At 40.1% G+C, this 23,019-nt stretch overlaps 1 protein-coding gene across 2 annotated transcripts; it reads right to left on the bottom strand.

Moving 5' to 3' along the window:
- Positions 1-2,780: 2,780 nt before the first annotated feature.
- Vdac3 (voltage dependent anion channel 3) lies at positions 2,781-18,683 on the bottom strand. Of its 2 annotated transcripts, XM_051182104.1 has the most exons (9): positions 18,518-18,683; positions 13,995-14,063; positions 12,831-12,880; positions 9,379-9,531; positions 7,748-7,800; positions 6,149-6,376; positions 4,772-4,922; positions 3,920-3,977; positions 2,781-3,293 (listed from the first exon to the last, which is right to left on the bottom strand). In XM_051182104.1, exons 2-9 carry the CDS (start codon positions 14,059-14,061, stop codon positions 3,202-3,204), a joined length of 852 nt encoding a protein of 283 aa, XP_051038061.1. In that variant the 5' UTR covers positions 14,062-14,063; positions 18,518-18,683; the 3' UTR covers positions 2,781-3,201. The 2 variants fall into 2 exon arrangements, with proteins under 2 accessions (XP_051038061.1, XP_051038062.1); XM_051182105.1 differs by lacking the exons at positions 12,831-12,880; positions 13,995-14,063; positions 18,518-18,683 and adding an exon at positions 11,496-11,522.
- Positions 18,684-23,019: the final 4,336 nt, after the last annotated feature.

Here is a 23,019-nt window from a genome sequence, read left to right on the forward strand (position 1 = left end):
TTACACCCTTTTTCATACTAGACTGAAAAATTGCCTTGCAAAGTCCTGAGACACACAGTGATAACTTCTGATGTGGACCACTTCTTACTCTGCCCACATCATGACACAGCGGGCCCAAGCACCCTGACCATTCTTACCACATATGCTGCATATGGACTTTCCAATACAGGATTAGATACACCGGCATCTACTGTCTATGGTTTGCCTCCTTCACTGTTTTATCTCCTGTAATGATTCAATCCACAAAGATAATTTTCAAGAAAATAATATTTTATCATGTGATTGCTACTGTTGGTATTTTCTGTGGAACTCATTACCCATACATAACTTGGGTGAAGTATAGCAGCTTCAGTGGACTTTTTCAAGAAACAAATAAATGTCTAGTTATTTTAAGACAACTCAGTAAGAAACAGCAAGGAATCTTAACATACATTTGAATAGAAATGACTAGTAAACAGCCCTTCTCATTGGTCACTGCTGAGGTTAAAAAAAAAAAAGATACAAACTTAACAGTGTTAGTATTTATGCAAGCACCAGTGATACAAATATAAATTGATACCAAATATTTGAAGGGTAAATTTGTGCTACCATTTTTATTCATGATGTGCAAGGTTTTACTCTTTTGGCTTTTTGGTGGGCCCACCACCCAGCTCTCAAACCAATCACACCTGGAGGCAACAACCTTACCTTGGCATGTTTCTTCCTAGCTTTTCTTAAATTAACTGGTCTACCTTTTGCTTTTGCTTCTGGGCTTTTTCCTTTTCTTCTGTATCTCTTTCCTTCTCACTCCATGTCTGACCAGGAGGCTGACCTGATGGCCTCTTCTTGTTCTTTTCATGCTCCGCCCTTTCTTGTTTCTCTTTATATTCTCTGCCTGCCTGCCAGCTCCACCTATCCTTGCTCCCGCCTCACTATTGGCTGGCTGTTCAGCTCCTTATTAGCCCATCAGGCAAGGAATCACAGCTTCACAGAGTTAAGCAAATACAGTATAACAAAAGTCACACACCTTAAAATAATATTCTAACACATATTTATCTATTTTTTGGGTTTTTTTTTTTTGAGACAGATATTCCTGCTTGTCCTGTAACTCACTCTGTAGACCAGCCTGGCCTCAAACTCAGAGAACCACCTGCCTCTGCTTCCTGAGTGCTGGGATTAAGGATATGCACCACCACTGCCTGGCTGTGCTACTTATTAAATGCCTAGGCCCTATAACTCATAATGTCACTTCTAGAAATCTAATAGAACTATGCTGTTCAACTCAAGAAACACTACATGTAACCATTTAAACAAATTAAAGTTAAATTTCAAATTCAGCTATTTAGTTGTCCTTGTATGAAAAGTACTTAATAGCCATATGTAATATACAAATAAACCATATTTATCATTATGGAAGGTTCTGCGTGGCAATACTACTTTGGAAATATCCAGAAAAAAATGAATGGCATTCAGTGTTTCACTGGTCATAATGCAAAAACTAATACAACTCAAAACAGAGTTTAAGTATGTCATATTCATAGTAATTCATGAACATAAAAAAAATTAGATGAATACTGCAATATGCAGTGTTACTGAGCATGTTGGGAAATGGACATTCAAACATCAGCAGAAATATAAATAAACAGAAAGAGGAATCACATGTTAAGTCTAGATGTATACTCCAAGGCCAGTGAGAAGGTTCAGGGAGTAAAGGTGCCTGACACCAAGCCTGATGACCAGAGTTTAAGCTCCAAGACCCACTTGGTAGAAAGAAAACCAACTCTCACAAGTTGTCCTTCACCATACACTGTGGCACACTTATAAACACATGCATTCACACACAAAGTGGGTGTGGTGGTTAGAATGAGAATGGCCTCCGTGGGCTTGTGTTTGAATGCTTGATCTCCAGCTTGTGGAAGTGTTTGGGAAGGATTGGCTATCACTGGGAGTGGGCTTTGAGATTTCAAATCCCCACTATGTCTCTCTCTGCTTCCCACTTGCAAGATGTGCTCAAGGCTGTTCCCGCCACCATGCTTTGCTCCACCATTATGGACTCTGACCCTCTGAGATATAAGCTTTCTTTTAGAAGTCGCCTCGGTCAAGGTGTTTTGTCACAGCAACAGACTAGGACAGTAAATACATTTTAATTTTTAAAAAGAAAAAAAACTAGTATACTCTAAAAGGAGGTAATTTATTAACTTATAAATGGACACCTACGAGATCTCTTAAAATGCTAACATCTGCAGGAATGTGTATGAAACTGCTAGCAGCCCTGAAAGGCAGGGTTGTGAGGAATGGGAACTTCTACTTTCAATAGAACTCTAGGCAATCTGCAGTTGTTGCAAGTAGTTAGCATATATTACTTTTGTATTAGAAGAAAGGGGTTCTGCTCACAGATGTCTGTAAGCCCTTGAGTATTAAGTCTACCTGTACCCTTCCAAAACTGCTCCTTCTGCAGCTGTGTTATCAGACCTAGTACTCAAAAACCCATTATTATAATTTTTTTCTTTTTTCTTAAGTCCTGGGGGAGTCAGGTAGCCCTGTCCCACTGCAGTCGCCCCTATTCATTCTCTTCCCCCACTATGTCCTCGCAGCTTCAGGACATGGTAGGACAGGAAGCTAGCTCCTTGACAGCTGTGCTTCTCCACAGCAGAAAAAAACACACTGCTTGCTCTTTTGTGGGTGGAGGGAACTGGAAGTCAAAGGAAGAGGTGAAAACACGTATGTTTTAGACACAGCACTTTATACTTAACTCCATTTTCAAAAACAAACCAACCACTACTAATAAATCAGATGAGCAATTATGTTCCAAATGTGATGGGTTTATTTCACTCTGATGCAAAACCAAAGACTTCACTACAGCAGAGGCTGATACAACAAAAGTCATGGAAAAGTGGAGTGGGACATGCAGGACGTGATGTACAAACTGGGGTGTCAGATCATTTTAACAGGACACTACGTTGTTGCTGAGGAACATATTTAAATTAACACTGCAGAACTCAACTGAAATGTGGCACAAACATGACAATCTCCAGGCATGCCTTCAAGGACCTCTCCTAGGATGGATTTGTAATCTCTAGATTTCAGTGTGGGAAGGATTACAATTCTTTGGAAGAATAAAAAGTTCACACTTTTGAAATTTCACAGAATTTTAAGGCCAAAACATAGTGGGTTCATTTCTCTTCACTTCCAGGGACAAATGATGTTCTACTTAAAACCACACTAAGCTTCCAGTTCAAATCCCAATCCAACCTTGTGACCTCCTGCACTGAAGTTCTTTCCATCTATTAAAGCTGACAGGGTCAATTTGACTCCTAGAAAGAAGAAAACACCACATTACTTGCAGTCACTATGGTACTTAGACCTAAATTTTCTAGAAATAATGGATCTGAGTCAATGGCATGGAGTGTAGGTAGGCCCAAGCTATGTTACACTTGCACGGGTTGTCTACTCTGTTGACCTGTGCTGAACAGAGCATAAGGAAGAAAAACTATTAGGAATTCAAGAGTAAGAATAATGTAGGTATGTGACGGGGACTAGAGAGATAGCTCAGTGGTTTAAAACACTGACTGCTCTTACAGAGGACCCAGGTTTGATTCCCAGCACCCACATGGCAGCTCCTAATTGTCTAACTACAGGATTCAACAGTCTCACAAAGACATACATACAGACAAAGCACCAATATAAACAAACAAACAAACAAATAAATAAATAAGAGACTAGTAAGGGATAAGCCACATGTAAAGGCCAATGACTAAAGCGTAATAAGAAATGTAAAACAGAAGCACTTGCTCCACTGTCCTGGGTCTGCATGACTGACTAGCTGTCACAGAAGGCCTGAGTCAACCCTCCCAGAGACTCATCTTTTCTCTTTTTGTATTCATTTTCTTCTTGTAACTTTCTACTCTGACCCTCCATTGATTTCATTCTTTTTACATACCTGGTCGCAGGGACTGCGTATAACCCAGTCCAATTAAACTGGCATTGTTTACTTTGGCCTACAATTAAGAGAGGAAAACAGAAGCCATTAGAAAACAACTTCACATCTTTCCAATGCAAAAACTGCTTCATGCACAAGGTTTCTAAAGGCAAATGCACACTGCAGCTTATTCTAGAATTATTAAAACTGAAAAAAAAAAAAAAACAGAAATTGGGCGATATGAAAATGTATGCTTTAAAATTCTTAAACAGATTTTCAAGCACACTATATGTTGGTACCAATCATCTCTTGTTTTGATAGTCTCACTACATACTACATAGCCCTGACTATCTTGGAACTCAGTACAAAGACCAGGCTGTCTTTGAAATCACAGATATCTGCCAGCCTCTGCCTCCCAAGTGCTGGGATTAAAGGCGTGCAGCATCATGACTAGCCTGTACTGAACTCTTCAAGATGCCAATTTCCAACCTATGCCAGTGATTACAACATGAACTCAGCTGTCATAAAACCAGATCTAAATTCATATTTTGACACTGCTGTTTACTGATCTAGTTTCTAGGTCATCTGTAAAACAGGGATGAGGCTATCTCTCTTCACACACAGAAGAGTTAGAAGAATTACATGGGATACTACAAGAGTCTTAGGAGCAGCACTCAAGAAAGAATACCAAGGCCACAGGTCCAACAACAGCAAATAGGGGAGAAATTAAACCAGAATCCACATCTCTTGCTTTAGATGTAATGATCTTTTCAGTACATGAGTGAGGCCATGAAGTAAATAAAGAACATGCAAACTGTAACGACACTACAGCACTTGTTTACAGCTGGGAGCCAGTCCCACCACAATCCTTACAGATAGAGAAGTTCTACAATCCAGCTTATATTTAGCAGCGATGCCAAAACGAGTGTTGTTGCTGCCAGCTGTCCACGCCAGGTTTATTGATGTTTCAATCTTCTCATTAACTTTCTGATAGATTGAGCCTCCAAATTCAGTACCGTCATTCCTGTTTCACATTGTAAATACAAAAAAAAAAAAAAAAAAAAAAAAAGAAAAAGAAAAGTAAAATGTCATAAAGTTTAAAACATTTACTGTTAAGACATGGAAACAAATTTACAACTATCTAAACAGAGATTCAACTATGCAACTTTGGAGTCTAGCAAAATTCTAATACAAATGACTATTAAACAAGAAACAAATACAACCTACAAAATGGCCATGAACCTAATTAAAGCCCAGTAGCACCTCATTCATCTACTTGACTCTTCTACATAATATAAATTTCCTAAGACACAATTCACCTATGTTCAAAAGCAGACACCTTAGGTAAGTACATAATCTATAGTTATCTTTCATAGAGTTTAGGAGCTATAACCTATAGTCTCTCTTTTATAGACTTTAGGTCCACAAAGACTTTGGAACAAATACAATACTAGCTTTTACTTACTATACACCCAGAGTGAGAAAACACATTCCACACAATACTAGGAGCACTCTTTCAGATATAAACCCATGGCTCTTTGAAGCATACCATGGCTTCCTAACAACAGTGTTTCAACACCATTGTCTATATAAGAGTATCCCAAGAAGATCAATACCTCAGAAACACACAGCTCAGTCATGCCTATAATCCCAGCACTGGAAGGTAAACACAGTAGGAGATAAGGAGTTGAAGATCAGCCAAGGCTACACAGTGAGTTCAAGGCTAGGCTGATTTACATGAGATCTGTCTTACAACACCAAAAATCTAAATCCAGGATTACTTTGATATCCCTATTATTTCTGAATGTAATAGAGAGAATAACAGGTTCTGACCAAAGACACATGAAAATCTCCATACAGAATTACCAAAGAAATTCAAGGACACTCAAATTATTTGGTGGTTATTCTTAAGTGTTCCAAATATCTGCTTCCAGACGCAGTCAAAATAAGTCAAAAGTAACAGTGTACACATGCTCTGAGCTGCCTCCATTCAGTGGTTCTTTTACAGATTCTAAAACATCCTGAAGTTTGGGGTAAGAGCTGACAGCAGCAACTAAGAGCAGCACAGCACGATAGACTCAGCTGTGAACTTCCTCACAGTGACTGCACCGCTAACTATGAAAATGTATGGCAGGACTGGTATCCACCAAGCAATAGTAACATCCAGTCACTTTTCACCGTCTTACCATGTAACAACTACCACCTCTCAGAGGAACAGCACTAACACAAAAGTCAGTTATAAACACTCACACATGAGTATGTAGTTGGAAGTCTGCAGCCTTGTAACCAAGAGCAAAATTATTCTGAGACAGTTTGGATTTGGCTGTGTCAAAACTCATCTGATAGCCAGCAAGCCAACCTTCAAAGGCCAACACAGCCCAGCCATAGATGGTCGGTCCAGAAAAATCTATATCAACGTTACTGCCGAGACTAAAGCAATCCCGTCTAAATGAGGCCTTTAATTTCCCGCTCTTCTTTCTGTAAAAAACAATACAATGAAAACAATGTGAGTCTGCTATTTCCAGTGATCTGTAAAGTTAAGACCCCCTCCAAAAGTATTCCAATGACTTAGCTCTACAAATATGACTCTGTTAAGATTAAACTATATGTCAACAGTTATGGTCGTACACACCTTTAATACTGGCGCCTGGGAGATAGAGGCAGGTGGACCTCTCTGAGTTCCATGACAGCCAAGGCTACACAAAGAATGTATGTATGAATGTATATATGTGTGTATGTATGTATATGTATACATATATGTATAAAAAAAGTATATGTCATTATATTCTTCACCATTAGTTGAACTAAGTATTTTATGATTAATCTCATAAAGGCATGAATAAATCACCTGTTAACAGAAATTGTTTTGAAAAATGATAAATGTTTGATTAGATAGATACACTTACCCTATATGATTATATAATGTGTATACATATTCAAACACTACATATTACTCCACAGATATATACATTTTGTCATGTAACGTTCATTAGTAAGATATTGCACTGCCAAACTAAGAACCTTAAGATATATAAATATACACAGAAATATCTTTAAATATTTTCAAGTGCTACAAAAGTAACATCAAAACACATTACTAAACTATTAGGAGAATACACTTTTTGTTGTTTGTTTTAGACAAGGTCTCAATAAGTAGCTTTTGTTAGCCTGGAACTTGTGGAGAGCCACCTGCCTGTCTCCAGAATGCTGGGATTAAAAGTGTGTACCAACACATCCAGCAGAAATATACTTTGAATAGCAATGCTGACTATTCAGAATTAGTTCTGAATAACCTTTGTTTATTAGTTCCAAATAATCCTCACATGGCTTTTAAGAGAATATGTGTTCTAAAATAATTAAAGCATGAGACAAGAAAGACAGTCCCATTGTTGTGTCTAAGAACAAATTCCTCTTTGCATTTATCTAGCATCTCTGCCTTCAGATAGCAGAAACTAGGTTGGGCAGATAAATGACACAATGGGAAAACAGACTAAGCCTAGAGGACTTTCAGGGCTTAGAAATTAGAAATTAGAAAATAGAAGCACAACCACTCACCCTGGTCCCTTACAATCAGTAGATTATACTCTTGCAATGCCCATTAGTCTTCAGAATAAATAAACTATGGTCTGAGCCCTTCTAACTCCTAAGCTAGATGTGCCTGTTCACATTTTTATACTGGCAATGTGATGCTGCCTGAGGAGCTCTGTCTTTAAAGATATACAAGTATTTTAGCATTGCTAAAACAAGTTCCCAGGTTCTTCCTGCCCCTACAGTTTCCATTTTACATTTCCAAGTTAAAGCTCTAGGCCTCCAAAAAGAAATCAAATAAAAATGGGTTTGGATAATTACCCTGTGTTTGGTACAAATATGGTATCAAGAGTCAGTTTCAACCCTTCCGCCAACTGTAAAACAAAAAGTTGTCAATTAATAATTAATTTTCTATTCTTTAAGTCAAAAAAGCCAATTCTAAAGTGTCTTCCCACTTTCTCTTTAATAATGAAGTCATTAAAGAAAGCCAGAGAGTAAATTATATAATAAATAACTTCCTCCATCTTTTCTTTTTTTTTTCCAAGACAGACTTTCTCTGTGTAGCCCTGGCTGTCCTGGAACTCCTTCTATAGAGACCAGGTTAGCCTTGAACTCAAGAGATCCACTTGCTTCTCACCACTCAGTGCTGGGATTAAAGGCATGCGTTACCAACTCTCCCATCTTTCTTCATCCCCCTAACACCCTCCTCAAACACTCCCTTCCTCTTGGCTCTCTTATCAAAACATAAATTAAGCTGGCTATGTCCCTGTAATCCAAGCTACTCAGGAGGCCAAGGTAGAAAACCTTAAGCACAAAAATTTACAATCAGCCTGAGTGACATAATAAGGACCCCATCTCAAAAACTTTAAAAAGGTGCCAGATGTGGTGGCAAACACCTTTAATCCCAGCACTTGGGAGGCAGAGGCAGGTGGATCTCTGTGAGTTTGAGGCCCCCTGGTCTATAGAGTGAGTTCCAGGACTGCCAGGACTACACAGAGAAACTCTGTCTCAAAACAACAACAAACAAAAACAAAAATTTTAAAAGGTTAAAAGTATAGGACAAATCCTAATACATTAAAAAATTGTCAAAAAGTATTTACTCCAATGTAACAAATTAATCTTGCTAATTCTCTTGAAATAATTGTAAGATAACCTGACATTAACAAACAAACAAACAAACAAACAAAAAACACCAACTTTATCAGCTGAACCATATGTGCCAATATACATAGGTGTACCTTGAAAGCTCAGGTGGGCGTGGTAGCACACTAATATAATTCCTGCACAGGTAGGAAAATCAGGAGTTCAAGGTCAACTTCAGCTACAAAGAAAGTCTGAGGTGGCCTAGACTACATAATATTCATTCTCCAAAAGAAAATGTAGTGCCCTGTACAAATGGGTATCTAACAAAAATCAACTACTTGTTTTCTCCTTAAAAACATTTAAAAACTAGAAACATTTCTGTGCAGCTAATTTTGCAAAGACTACAAAGAGGATCTGTACTACTCAGGAGAGGATTGACTGTGTGACACAATTAACTAATCAGAACACAGACACAGTGCAGATTTCCAGAAATGTTAAGACAAGCCAAGAAAATAAAGAGAAAATATGGTAGATGACATTGTAAAAATTCCACTCAGATTGTATTTGGAGTTTGTCCAACTTTTTAAAGATTTATTTATTTTTAACCATGTATATTAATGTGTGCTTGTGTAGGAGTACATACACACAGGCACAGGTGCTTGTGGGGCCAGAGGTATTAGATCCCCTGGAGCTGGAGTTATAGGTAAGTTGTGAGCCACCTGACAAGGCTCTGGGAACTGAACTCACGTCCTCTGTAAGAGCAGTAGGTGCTCTTAACAGCTAAGCCATCTCTCTAGCCCCAGTTAAGCTCCTTATTTGATGTGAAAGAGATATTAAACCTACAAATATTGTCAACTGCTTTTTCTTACCTTATTCTCCCAAGAGATTTCTGTCCCAAGAGTATTGTCTGTGTTCCACTTTTGGGTAAAGGTGAGTCCATAGTCACAGACCTTATACTTGGTCTCTAGGTTGCCTGATGCTTTCCCTGTATCAGTATAAGCATGACCTGAAGTAGAAAATTCCTGGTAAAGAAGAGAACGTAATTATTTTAAGATGACCTCATCAAATAGAAACCATTCATTTCATAAAACAGTGTTCAATGCACCAGAAACCAATACAATTTACTTTTTACCACAACCCTACCCTTCAACAATGTACCTCCTCCTCTCCTTTGTTTCTAACCAGGTTTAGAACTTTCTATTATTCCTTCCTTCTTACTGATATTCATTAGTCCATACGTCCTTTTTTAATGGCTATATTAAATTCTTAACTTTAAAAGAAAAAAATCTCTGCTGGAAGTAAATGCCTTTATTAAAAAGGCAAAAACACTGAATTTTGAAGAATTTCACTTTCATGGCCAAAGATTCTCCGTGATACTTGTCAAACAGTAAATTTAGGGTGCTTAAAAATCTGTAAACACTACCTCCCACACTCTCTTTTTATAGTCAACGTTTAGTACACTGTGACTGGGAGATGGAGGTACGGAGCGGGTGTGGAGGTAGGGGGTGAGGGTGGGAGTGTGGGAGTGTAGAGGTGGGGGTGGGAAGGGGTGCTGGGAATGGAACCCAAGGCTCTACCCACATCTCTATCACTGAACTATACCCTCAACCTATTGCTTTATTTATGATTTATTTTTATTTTATGTGTACACGTGAGTGCCTACATATATGTATGTGAACTATGTGTATGCCTGATGCTCATCAAGACCAGAAAGGGAATTGAATTCACTGTAACTGGAGTTACAGGCAGCTATGAGCTACATGTGGGTACTAGGAACCAAACCTGGGTCCCCTGAAAGGAAAGCAACTACTTTTAACTGCTGAGCCATCTCTCCAGCCCCAATTAGTGTTTATTAAAAATGTATTTTTATGGTCTTGTGAAGTAGCTTAATGGTAAAGTGCTTGCCTAGTGTGCTCAAGGCCCTGGGTTCCATTCCAGCACTGCAAAAGAAAAAATACATTTAAAATAAACTTGATCATTTTCAATAAGTTCAATAAGTTGATCATTTTCAACTATATACTGACATAGCATTAAAGAATGTTTACAATGTTGTGAAACATGAATGCTTCAGCCACAAAACTATGTCTGTAAAACTTTCATCATAAACTCATTCAAATATCAATATTATCTACCCATTTTCACAGTAAAACAGAATTTAAAATGCCCCTCTTTCCTCCTCCACCTGGCCTACCCTCTAAAGTACAAAATAATCTCTATGAACGCTATACGTACATCCTCCACCCAACCTGTGTCTTTTCTATCATGTTAGTAAGCAATTAGGAAAATGGTCAATAGCTCTATGACTTTCAAGTAAGAAACTTTCTGCCTGACCCTGTTTTCATGGTGCATTTCTGAAATCTAGCCAGTAGCAACAAAAAAGGCTACCCTTCCTTCTATTTCACCATCTGCAACATGAATCCTTCCTTTAGCCCTAACCTGAGACCTAGACACTGGGAAGCTATGTTTATTAACACTACATAGAAAGTTTCCAAAATGAAAACTATGCTGTCCACTTAGGGCAAGACCTTAAAAACAATATAGCATAAGTCAGCTCAGATTAATTCCTTAATGTGAAAACTATTGCTTTTAATATATTAAGTCTATCTTATATTTTAATTTTTACATTTACTTTTCAAAATACAGCAAATGCAAATACTTTGGTGTTATCTCACATGTCTTCCAACCACTCCTTAGTCTGAAGCTCTATTGAGAACGTAAAGTACCAGAAACACAAATTCAAAGGGAAGGCTATGACTGTTCTAAGCCGAAGTCTAGATTTGAGTCTAATTTGACAGTTCAGTCAAAAGAGTGTAAGACCCATTTACAACATGAAAAAGGCATCTTTAGCTATATATTTAATGCTAGTAAGCAACACAGAGAAAGGTCACTGTAAAACAGGACCTGGGGAATGCACAACGGAGGATGAACCTGACCCTAAATGAGAGAAAAGCAGCTGCAGGACAAGCACACAAGGTTTTCTCCTCACCATCTGATGCATATCGCCACCAGAGCAGCATGAAAGGAAGAGAAAGGCACAGTTGACTTTAACAACACAAACATAACTTCTAAAACTTCTAAAATATGTGCAGTTCCTCTATTTCAACAGAATCATATGCACAATAGCCTCCTTAGCAAGGCAAGTCATACATATATTTATTCATGATTGAGAAACCCAGGGAAAGAGTGACAGGACAAACCACAGCTGTGCAGAGTACAATGCAAAATATCATACGAATTGCACACACCTTTCATCCTTCTAATTAAACAATTATATTCATAAATAAAACTTGCATGGGTTTGAGTAAGTAAGCACCAGTTAAAGATGTAGCCTGTAAAAATAAATCAGAGAATAAGGTGAATTAAAAGTTCACCTGGGTGATAGTCAATGTTCTAGAGCTTGTCTAGCATGCACAAGGCCCTGGGTACCCAGCACCAAAAAAAAAAAAAAAAGGGAGGAAGAAAAAACAGTTAACCCACTAGGCCCAGTGGCACAGGCTTACCATCTGCTGTTACCCAGAAGGCTGAGAAAGGAGGATTGAAAGTTCAAGGCCAACACTAGCAACTTAGTAAGACCCTGCTCAAAATAAAAAGTAAAGATAGGGGTACAGGGTCTAGGGATGTAATTCACCAGTAGAGCACTTTCTTGAAGAGAATCAGTTAAAAAATCATAAAATAGGGGCTAGAGAGATGGCTCAGTGGCTAAAAGCATTGGCTGTTCTTTCAACAGACTAAAGTTTGGTTCCCAGCGACCACAAGGTGACTCACAACTGTCTATAACTCCAGCTCCAAAGGCTCTGACATACTTTTCTGGCTTCTTCAGACACTGTACACGTGTGGTGCACAGACATATATGCAGTCAAAATGCCCACACACATAAAACATAAAATAATCTTGTATATGCACACATATAAAAACAAATTATATTCTATATTTTTGCATGAATCAATAATGAAAAGACAGCTTAAACTTAATATATTTTATAAAAAAAGCAATAAAACTTATATGACCCATTGGTGTCAGTTCTCATATGTATTCATGAAAGTATAAATATGACAGAAGTAAAAAAAAAAAAAAAAAAATACACACTGTTTCATCTAAAGAATGCCTGATACTCTTATGAAGACACACAAAGAATCCCTGGCCAAATTCAACCTAATTGTCTATAGGCTTCATAGACTCTATGAAATCAGAGAAGGGCAAAGCTGTAGGGCAGACAACTCTGTTGAGAGGATGCTCCTTTACACAATAGTAAATGATTATTTTAAAATCAGTTCCCTTAAATTAACATTGTTTACCTATTAAAAATATATTAGGTACTCACCACTCCACTACAAGACTTGGTTCTCAGATCTATTTTGACCATGCCAAACCCTAGAAAACATTAAAAAACAAAATAACATACAAAATTTAACTTTTGTTCCAGTTTTTCAACTTAAAAAATATGAAGGCAATATATTATACATCCTATATGGAAAATACATGGTATTCTCATCAGATAATGAAAGTGTAATTCTAAAGGCCCTAAAATGAATAAACTCATATCTTTAAAATGTATATGTATAAATGTATAAAAATGAATAAACTCATACCTTTTTTAAAAAGGCACTATTTTAAAAACTAAAATTACTCAAAAATCTATGCTGTTGTATGTGTATATGTATGTGCACATGTATTTTTATATCTGTGTAGTTTATGTCTGCAAGGTAAAAATATCATGAACATTAGTAAGAAAAAAAATCAATGTATACAGCACAGAAAAATTAAAAACTTAAAATTTTAAAACCTAAAACATTTTCTACTTGTAGAAAAGACAATATATTGTTACCAAAGTAATAAAACCATGACATTTGCATTTTCATAAAAAATTGCTATATGAAAAAGCACTAAACAGGCCAGGAATGGTAGTCACCTTTAATCCCAGCATTAAGGAGGCAAAGCCATGTGGATCTCTGTGTATTCCAGGCCAGCCTGGTCTACACAGCAAGTTCCAAGCTAGCCATGGCTATGTAGTGAGACTCTGTCTCAAGAAAAAGAAAAGGAAAAACAACAAAAAAAATTATACAGAGAAGCAATAAGCAATTCAATCATACACAGAACTAGTGAAATGAGGCATACATATTATAGGCAGATGCTACTTCATATTGTAGGTATTAGATATGTTTATATATGTATAGTAACTATTCTTAATGTTTGTAAAGTAACCTAAAGAATAAAATAACAGGCTATTAATAGCTCTTAAAATTTGTGATGTAGATTAATAGTCACTTACTCTTATTTTACTAACAGAGTATCTTATACTTTACCAACTAAGCTATTCCCCAGCCTACAAAGCAAAATTTTAAGGATCTGGAAAAACATGCTACTAGGGAACTGGGATCAATATGTAAAATAAGAAAAAATAATAACAATTAAAAAAATGCTACTAAATCCTCAGAATTCATCACTAACCCTGACCCAACATAAAAATTTACCATTGCATACTTACCATACCCTTTGTTAAAGACATCCTTGGCAGCCTTTCCTAGGTCACAATAAGTTGGTGTGTTACACATATCTTGAAGATAAAGACAAAAGATAAACCATTTAGTATGTTCTCTTCTAGCTCTTCCTTTCTTCATCCTGAGAAGCCTTTCCTTCCTTTGCATCACTAACACTATACTCTAATGTCCCCAAAACTCAAAGAAGATATTCTGTTCCTCAAACTAGAAAATAAGAGTTTCCTCATGAGATCTAATTTCTCTGTAATTGTATTTCAAAGAAAAAGTTCTCACAGGTTTTGTTAAACTGTTTTATCTTTTGTGTGTGTATTTGTGTGGTAGGTATGCATTTGTGCAGGCCTATGTGCATGTGTCTGTTCTTCAGGTGCCATTTGTGACTATTTTTGGGGGGGAGGGTCTATCACTGGTCTTAACTGAGCTAGCTAGACAAAACCCCAAGGTCCTCTCTAGCCTGTCTCTACCTCCCCAAGGCTGGATTACAAGTACATATCACTATGCTTGGCCTTTACAAATGGGTTTTGGAAATCAAACTCAGATCCTCATGATTATGTAGCTAGTCCCCAGACCACAAAGGAAAAGTTTTAAGGAGTCCTCAGGGTTGAAGTGTAAGGGCCTAGGTTCAATCCCAATTACACACCCACAGAAAAAAAGTATACCAGTACATGCCTGTAATCTCAGCCCAACTATTGAAGCAGAATGGTACAAGCTCAAGGACAGTTTAAGAAACTTATGGAAACTCTGTGTCCAAAAAAGGGGGTGGGGATTAGAAACCTTCAAGGTTTTAATAGTTTGCTACTCTAAAATTTTGTTCCCAAAGACCTGATGGCTCAAGCCTGCAAACCAGCTGCTTAGTTGGCTGAAGCAGAAAGATCACAGGTTTAGGTCCTTTGGGGACCACAGAATGAGTTCAAGGCTGGCCTGGGCAACTTAGTGAGTCTCTTACTCAAAGCAAGAATAAAATTAAAAAGAGAACTGGAAACATCAGTAATATAGATCATTTGCCTAGCACAGAGGCAGCCAGGTTCAATCCTGGTTACTACAGCCACACCAAAAAGGCTTCATTGGAACCAGAGAGATAACTCAACAGTTAACACTAGCTGCTCTTCCAAAGACCACAGGCTCAATTCAGAGCATTCACATGGCATCTCACACCATGTTTAATTTCAGTTCCAGGAGAGATGGTGCCCTTTTCTGGCTTCTACAGGCACTGCACACATGTGGTACACAGACATGAGTGTAGGCAAAATATCCATATACATAAAATCCTAAAAAAGTAAAAGTAATTTCTTAAATGCTTTGAAGCTGGGTGTGGTGGTACATGCCTTTAATCTCAGCTCTCAGGGGGTAGAGGAAAGCAGTGAGTTAGAGGCCAGCCTTGTCTACATAAAGGGTCCCAGTCCAATAAGAGCAAAATAGTGAAACACTGTCTCAGAACAAAATTTAAAAATAAAATAAAAAGGCTTCAAGAGACTGAACCATCTCAACAGACTAGAACAGGAGGACTTCAAATCCAAAGTCAGTCTGGGTTATAAGATCCTATCTCAAAACCAACAAACCAACCAAACAAACAAAAAACACTACTAAGGCAGAGTGGTGGTTCAGCAGTAAAAAGCACCTGTCAAGCAGCCTGTAACCACCCACAACTCCAGCTCTAGGGGATCCTACACCCTCTCCTGGCTTCTTGCAAGCATCTGCACACACTTGACATACACATACAAACACACACTATAAATAAAAATATTTTTAAACCTACTAAATTAAATAGACTCTTCCAGAATATAGTGTTTTCCAAAGCTTTTTAACCACTAACTAGAAATAGAATGGAGTCTATCTGTGGTAACCTGTTTACCAAAAATAGGTATGAACTTTGAAATTAAAACCTTTGAAAATCCAAAGAGCTTTGACTTTCTATCTAGCCTACTCATTATTCACCCAGCTTTTGTAAAAAGCCCAGTAAGACCCTCATATTGAAATCTCAGTACACATACCCTCCCTCAGACCTCTGCATAGCACATCCCTGAAGCAATTTGTCATTAGAAGTCAAATCTAAGCAATCATGGAACCACCTCAAACAATGCTATTAGCAGGACTTTATGATACCAGAAAATTCCAGAATATCAGTCAGTTTCCAGGCATGTTCTACCTGGGGGCCACATGCAGGCAAGGCTAGAAATGTGGCCCACTACCTACAATAAAGTAAACATTAAAACATGAGATTTGGGGCTGGTGAGATGGAGTTAAGGCACTAAAAGCCAAGACTCATGACCTGGGTTCTGTCCCTCACACCCACAGGGTGGGAAGAGAGAACCAACTCCCACAAGCTGTTTTCTGACCTCCACAATCAGGCAGTGGTGTGCACTATCTACACATATACAAATACACTAGTTCTCTAACTTGGGGCTGGTAAGATGGCTCAACAAGTAAAGTTATTTGCCACCAAGCCTAACAACCTGATTCAAATACCAGAACACACATGGTAGATAGAGACAACACCCCCAAGTCACACATGGACAGAAGCAAAAGCATACAGAAGAGTGCTCATGTGCACACACACATACACACACATACACGGATGGATACATGGATGGATGGATACATGGATAGATGGATGGATAGATGGATAAAATAAATAGGCTGGACACAACTTCAACTCCAGTACTCAGAAGGCAGAGGCAAACACAATCTCTTAAGTCTGAAGCAAGGCTGGGGTGCTACACAGTGAGACCCTGTATCCATAAAAGCTTTTTGTTGTTGTTGTTGTTTGGTTTTGATTTGTTTGTAAGTTGACTGCATGATTCTTGAGCATGACCTTTATAGATGACAAAGTTGTTGAGCATGAATTTTGTGCCACAATGTCAACAGGTTGAACCCATCTGCAAATTACAATTACTACACCTGAACTATGAACACTTCACAAATCCTTTAACTAAATAATCTATGTATTTATACTAAGCCCAACTCTTAATCTGAATTCCTGCAGGCTTTTATTATAACTGAACAGGGCCTTCGTTTATTTATAGCCTGGGCTGGGATTACAAGTTGTGTGCCACTATATTCAGCATGACTCATTTCCTAACTGGGAATTCATTTAAAAACTGTACCTGTCAAATATTCACACTATGACATAAAGTTAAGAGGAAAGAACACACCAAAATATCATATATAAAGTCAGGGCAGGCGAGATGGCTCAGTTGGCAAATTGTGTGTCACACAAGCATGAGGAACTGAGTATGAGTCCCCAGGACCCATACAGCATTGGATTAGAGACAAAGCAAAGACAAGAGGAGCCCTGGAGCTCACTGGTTATCCAGCCTAGCAAAATAGATGAACTCTCGATTCAGGGAAAAGACCCTTTCTCAAAAAAATAAAAGAGCAATTAAGGAGGGTACCCAACATTAACCACTGGACTCCACATGCACATGTGTGCACACAACATGTACATACACCACATAAACAAGCCTACACATACCCTAAAGAAAAATTATAAGGAGAAAAGGGTGTGGCATATAGCTAAAACACTTGTCTTACACAGATAAAGCCAGGGTTTCTATCAGAGGCACCAACCAAAAGGAAAAGTTAGAATGTCAAGGTAAGTGAGTAGTGTTGATGTTGTGCATCAATCTATAATAAAACTGTACTCTATGCTACAGGGTTTAGAGTCAACTAACAGGGTAATTTTACAATTCCGGTAGTGATGTAAATTGTCATAATTCTGGGAAGGAGATACAGAAATGCAGGTCCTACACGTTCAGACAGAATGTTTAAAGTTTTAGGTTTTCATACTGACTCGGAGAAACTACACCAACGTGGGTCAAAATTATAAGCTTTTAGCGTTTTGATTGACTGTTTCTCAAAATCATCACTTTGCAAAAGTCAAGACTGGTTTATGCCCAAACTGTCCTTTATTCAGGCCCACGATTCTGAAGGGAAATGCACTGCTGGTATGAACAAGCAAAAACTGGAGAAAACACAGAGACTCCATATTACTCCAGAGTAAAGATACAACCTCACATTTCTATCAGCTCTACTGACCAGCTCTGCACCATGCCCCAGGACTGCATTGGACCCGGAGAGGAAAACAAAAGGCACTAACTGGATACTACAGCTTCTCTTTTGTTCCTTGTCTCTGCTTTTTACGATGCATGTAGAGTATCCTCACTTCGTCAAGAGTGCAAGCCACGTCTGACAGATGCTGGACACGTCCGAGAGGGAGGTGAGGGCAAGGTGGGGTGTAGGTAGGTTTGGGGTTCCAGAACTCGTACTCTCTAGAAACCGCCCTTCTTCCAGCCCTGGCCCCGGGCAGAACGCCAGTGCGCACGCCGGGCGCGGCGGAAGGTCGCGGCCCAGGGAGGCGACTCCCGCCCTCAGGCGGCCAGCAAGCTTCGGGCAGCCGGAGTCTCCCCGCCCCGCCTCGCCCTAGGCCGGCGCCCCTCAGCTTCCCCCCGGCGGCCTCGGCTCGTCAGGCCCGCCGGCCCTCCGCCCACCCGGCCCATGGCCGCGGCCGCCTCACCTACAACCCGAGGGTGGGCCCGGCCCGCTCCACCAAGGCAACGCTGAAGGTCTTCTCGCACCAACGCCGTCCGCGCCTGCGCGACCTCGCTGCCCGCCGCGCCTGCGCGCCCGCCGGCCCCAGAGCGCGAGTGCGCGCGCGCGGTGCCGCGACTCAGGCCCGGCGCGCAAGGGACTGCGGGGGACGCGGCCGCCAACTGTCCGGCTGCGCGTGCGCATGTGCGCGCGCGTCGCAGGAGGTGCCTCTCCCTCCCCACCCCCCCACCAGCGGGCGGGTGACCCGCGGGGGTTGAGGAAAGGGACAAAAAACCTTAGAGGGCCTTATGTCCGCCCGGAGGCGGAGGCTCTCGCGAGATGTGCCGTAGCCATGGCTACTGTTGCCTTGAAGGGGCGCGGGCAGTGCACGAGCAGAGGACCGGAGGTGGCGCCTGCAGGCGCGTGCCACCAGCTAGGATGTCACCGAGCCACTCCTAGGCCCCTCCGTCCTCTGGAGGATGACTTGCAGGTCTTTATGGGGACGGCGACGCAGGTCGACTGTCTTCTCAGTTGTCAGGGTGAGAAAACATAGGCCCCGGGGGATAAGCGACCCGGAGAATCGAGAGCATGCAGTGTAATTTAGAGGGAGAGGAAGTGGAGGACAGAGAGGTCATCTTCAGAAGAGAACCCGAGAAATCAATGAAAGAGAAATTATGCAAGCAGAAAACCACCACTTTGGAGCCGCCTTAATAACAATTGATTCCTTAGGAAATGGTTTCTAAGAGTCACTCCACGGATTACTTACTGAAATGGAAGAGGCCTTCGCAGCTGGAAAAATCGCCTTAACCGAGTGATTAAAGCTAATATCACTGAGTGATAGATTGACTTATTGTGCCCTGTGGTGCACAGAAAGGGACACAAGACAGTGTTCTTGACAAAGCATGTATTTGTCTCTATTAAAGAGGAAGAAATCCAGAATTGGAGGACAGACATCCTGCAAATCAAATATTCAGTCTTTTCGAAAAGGTCAGTGTCATGAAAGACACTGAACAGTCAGTCATCAGATATAAGAAAAAAAGAAAAAAGAAAGATTTAATGCTAAACGTTTTTGTGATTCTAAATTGGACTGTGAATAAAATGAAATAGTTGTTGAGGAACACTACCAAAGCAACTGGGGAGAACTGAGTATAGACTACCTAGCACTGCAGCAACATAAAATCTTCTCAGGGTCATGTGCCTCGGTTATGTAGAAGTGACCTTTTTGAAGATATTTGTTGACATGTATCTAACACTAACGTTTTTATTGAAAATATTTTTTACACAATATATCCTGATCATGGTTTTCCCGCCCCCCCCCCACACACACACACATAAAAGCAAGTGTAGGGAAGCCAGATTTGGATCCCATTGCAGCCAGAGTTGCAGGCAGTTGTTAGCCACCTGTCCTGCTGGGAGTCAAACTTGAGTCCTCTAGAAAAACAGTTGGTGCTCTTAACTGCTGAACCATCTACACAGCCCTATGTGGTAATTTCATGGCAAAAACAGTTTTCAATGTAGCACCTGACTGACACAACATATAAGCTTCATCTTAAACCACTTGATAATAAGGTACTATAATTCCATTTACACAAAGGACAGTTTAAGTGGAACAAAGTGACATATTCTCCAGCTGGAGTAAACTGAAACTGGTCCCTGTGGTTTTCAAGCAACTTAGTAAGACTAGGGATGAACTTAGTTCGCAGTATAGTGTGGTGTAGAGGAAAGAATAAACTTTGAAAACTAATGTTCAAATCTTAGTTGACAAGCTTTGATCTTGGGTAAATGACTTGACCTCCCCTGCCTCATTGCTTTCATTCCCTGAAATGAAGATGCCCAGAAGTAAACTCCTGCTCAAATAAGCCAGCTTCCAAGAGAGACTTCAGCCATGGACAGCTTTCTTTGGCTTGAGTCTTGGGGAGGCTTGGACTAGCATATCCTGGGCACAAGCCTTGGACCAGGCATCAGCATCACACCGACTTTCCCAAACCTACTACACAGGCAGTCGAATTCCAAGAAAAAGACTAGTAATTAGATGTTACTCAGCTCCATCCCAGGTGAAGATGGAAATACTTTCTGCTGTATACTGTCATCTCCAGCCTGAAAAAGGCCCATCCCACCAGACTAGAACTCAAGAAGCTGTTTATGAAAACAAAGCCCCTCCTTTCTGAATCTTAACATCCCGAAAAACATCCTGAAGACAACATCCTAAAAAATGTCTTGAAGATAAAGTTGTTGAAACCTGTGACTGGCTTGAGAGAGAGAGTTAAAAGTCTTCCTCAAACAGATTAAAAAATGATGTCTTCTTAAAGTTGTAAATGTTTGTTTTGTTTGTTTCTTTCAGGCAGACATTTTTGGTATAATACTCACTATTTTTCTTTTAATTCATTCCAGCTGTTGTGTTTTGCCATCATACATCTGTGTTCCTATCAGTAGGCATTTCTTATGTGTGGGTTCTCATGCTTAAACTAAGATGATGAAGACAATGACCTCACAAGTCCTGATGAGCCTTGGTGTACCAGCAGCAGTACCATGTGCCGTTTTCAAAGGACAGTGTTGTGTATGTATGTATATACCTGGCAATTCAGGTAATATGTCCTTAGCCTTCCAAGATCATTCCACATTGATTTTTGTATATAAAACGCAAATGGAACCTGGACCTGGTACTGAGGCCTTTCTGGAACTATCCTGGCTTTGACCTACCAATGACATCAGCTCTCTTCCACTGTAGTCAGTGTAAGACTGCTTATTCCAGAAAGATTCCTACAACACCTGCCAGAAGATAATGAAGAATTGAACATAATAGCGCCTGCTTACGTTTTTCTCCCTGCCAGCTACAAACTTGCAGTTTTCACAGAAACTCCCTTTAGAGTAAAATGTCATGTTCCAACCCCCTTGTGCAATCCTACAATCACACCCCAAACCACTCCAGAGTCAATTTATAATCTCATTTACCAAGAGAACGTAATTTAGATTTAAGAGCCACCAAAATGGTATACATGGCTAATGTTGAGACACTGAGCTACAACTGTAGGGGGCCACACCCCTGCTCTCGGGTATGGGCTTTTTCTTTCCCTGAGTATTTTGCTCTAAATTTTTTTAAAATGTGGGTGAGATGGAAAGTGGGTAACACTTGCTGAACACATTTAGCCATCTGTCCTAGATCACCACGTGCTGGTTAGTTTGTGCCACCTTGACACAAATTAGAGTCACAAGGGAGGAAGAAACTAACTGAGGGATTGCCTGTGTGTTATTTTCTTGATTATTGACTGATGTAAGTGGTCCGAGGCCACTGCAATGGCGCCACTCCTGGACAGGTGATCCTGGGAATTATAAGAAAGACAACCGAGTGAGCTGTAAGCAGTAAGCAGTGCCCCTCCATGACCCTGCTTCAGCTCCTGCCTCCAGGTTCCCACTTAAGTTCCTTCCAGGACTTTCTTCAGTGACGGACTGTGATGTCTTCCTTCCCAAGTTGGTCAGTGTTTTATCACATCAACAGAAATCAAACTAGAGTGCCCATAAAGGTGGAAGGTGAGGGTTAACTTCACAAAATTGTCCTCTCATCTCTACATACATGTGGTAGCATGTGTGTCTCTCTATAACTGGGCTTTCATTGGGACCACCAGCTCCCAAATAATGACAGGGAGACTTTTTATGTATGAAAGCTTGACCTAAGCTTAGGCTTATTCCCAACTAGCTTTTTATAGCTTAAATTAACTATTTTACGTTGGTCTACATTCTGACACATAGCTTACTACCTCTTCTCCACACTCTACATCCCACTTCCCCCAAGTTTGACTGGTGAAATCTCTTGCACCTCAGATTCTTTCCCAGAGTTCCTCTCCCCCCCAAGAAGTCCTGGCAATTCTCCCCTGCCTAGTTATTGGCCATTCAGCTCTTTATTAAACCAATCAGAAGGTGCCTTAGGCAGATGAGGTAAAACAGAAACAGCTTCACACAGTGTGATCAAATATCCCACACATGTGCCCCTACACAGATAACATGCATACACACACACACACACACACACACACACACACACACACACACACACTACCACCACCACAACCAACAACAGCAATAAATCTGAACAAATTTTTGAGATGCTAGGACATAACCCCCAGAACAGAGAAGATTCAGAAAGGATCCTGGGTACATCTAGCCTGAGTGCCTCTGCCTGTATGTCTCTTAGTTGCTTTAAACTGGCTCTAAGGGGTTGTATTGGCATTAACTCCATGGTGCCTGCCATATAACACCTTACCCTATGTGTGGGGGATCAGATCAGACTAACCATTAGAGACAGGAGAAGTTATGGAACGTGGGCAGGGGGAGGCACTCGTCACCCAGATGAAACCTCTCTGCAGCTGAGAACAAGAGTTCCAGCAAACTGCTAATATACATCCAAGTCTCTCATGCTAGGACAGCAATGAACCAGGCTGAAGGCCTGTCTGTATGTCTGTATATGGTGACGTTCAGTAGGGTCCCACTGCT

This window comes from Phodopus roborovskii, unplaced genomic scaffold (genome assembly GCF_943737965.1).
Source record: "Phodopus roborovskii unplaced genomic scaffold, PHOROB, whole genome shotgun sequence".
Taxonomy (NCBI): Eukaryota; Metazoa; Chordata; class Mammalia; order Rodentia; family Cricetidae; genus Phodopus; species Phodopus roborovskii.

Coding starts and splice junctions, on each gene's coding strand:
- Vdac3 (XM_051182104.1), bottom strand. CDS start 14,061: ATGTGTAACACACCAACTTATTGTGACCTAGGAAAGGCTGCCAAGGAT. Junction 3,978..4,771: donor ATTGTAGAACTTCTCTATCT/GTAAGGATTGTG, acceptor TCTTAATTGTAG/GCCAAAGTAAACAATGCCAG. Junction 3,294..3,919: donor TACGCAGTCCCTGCGACCAG/GTATGTAAAAAG, acceptor TCTTCTTTCTAG/GAGTCAAATTGACCCTGTCA.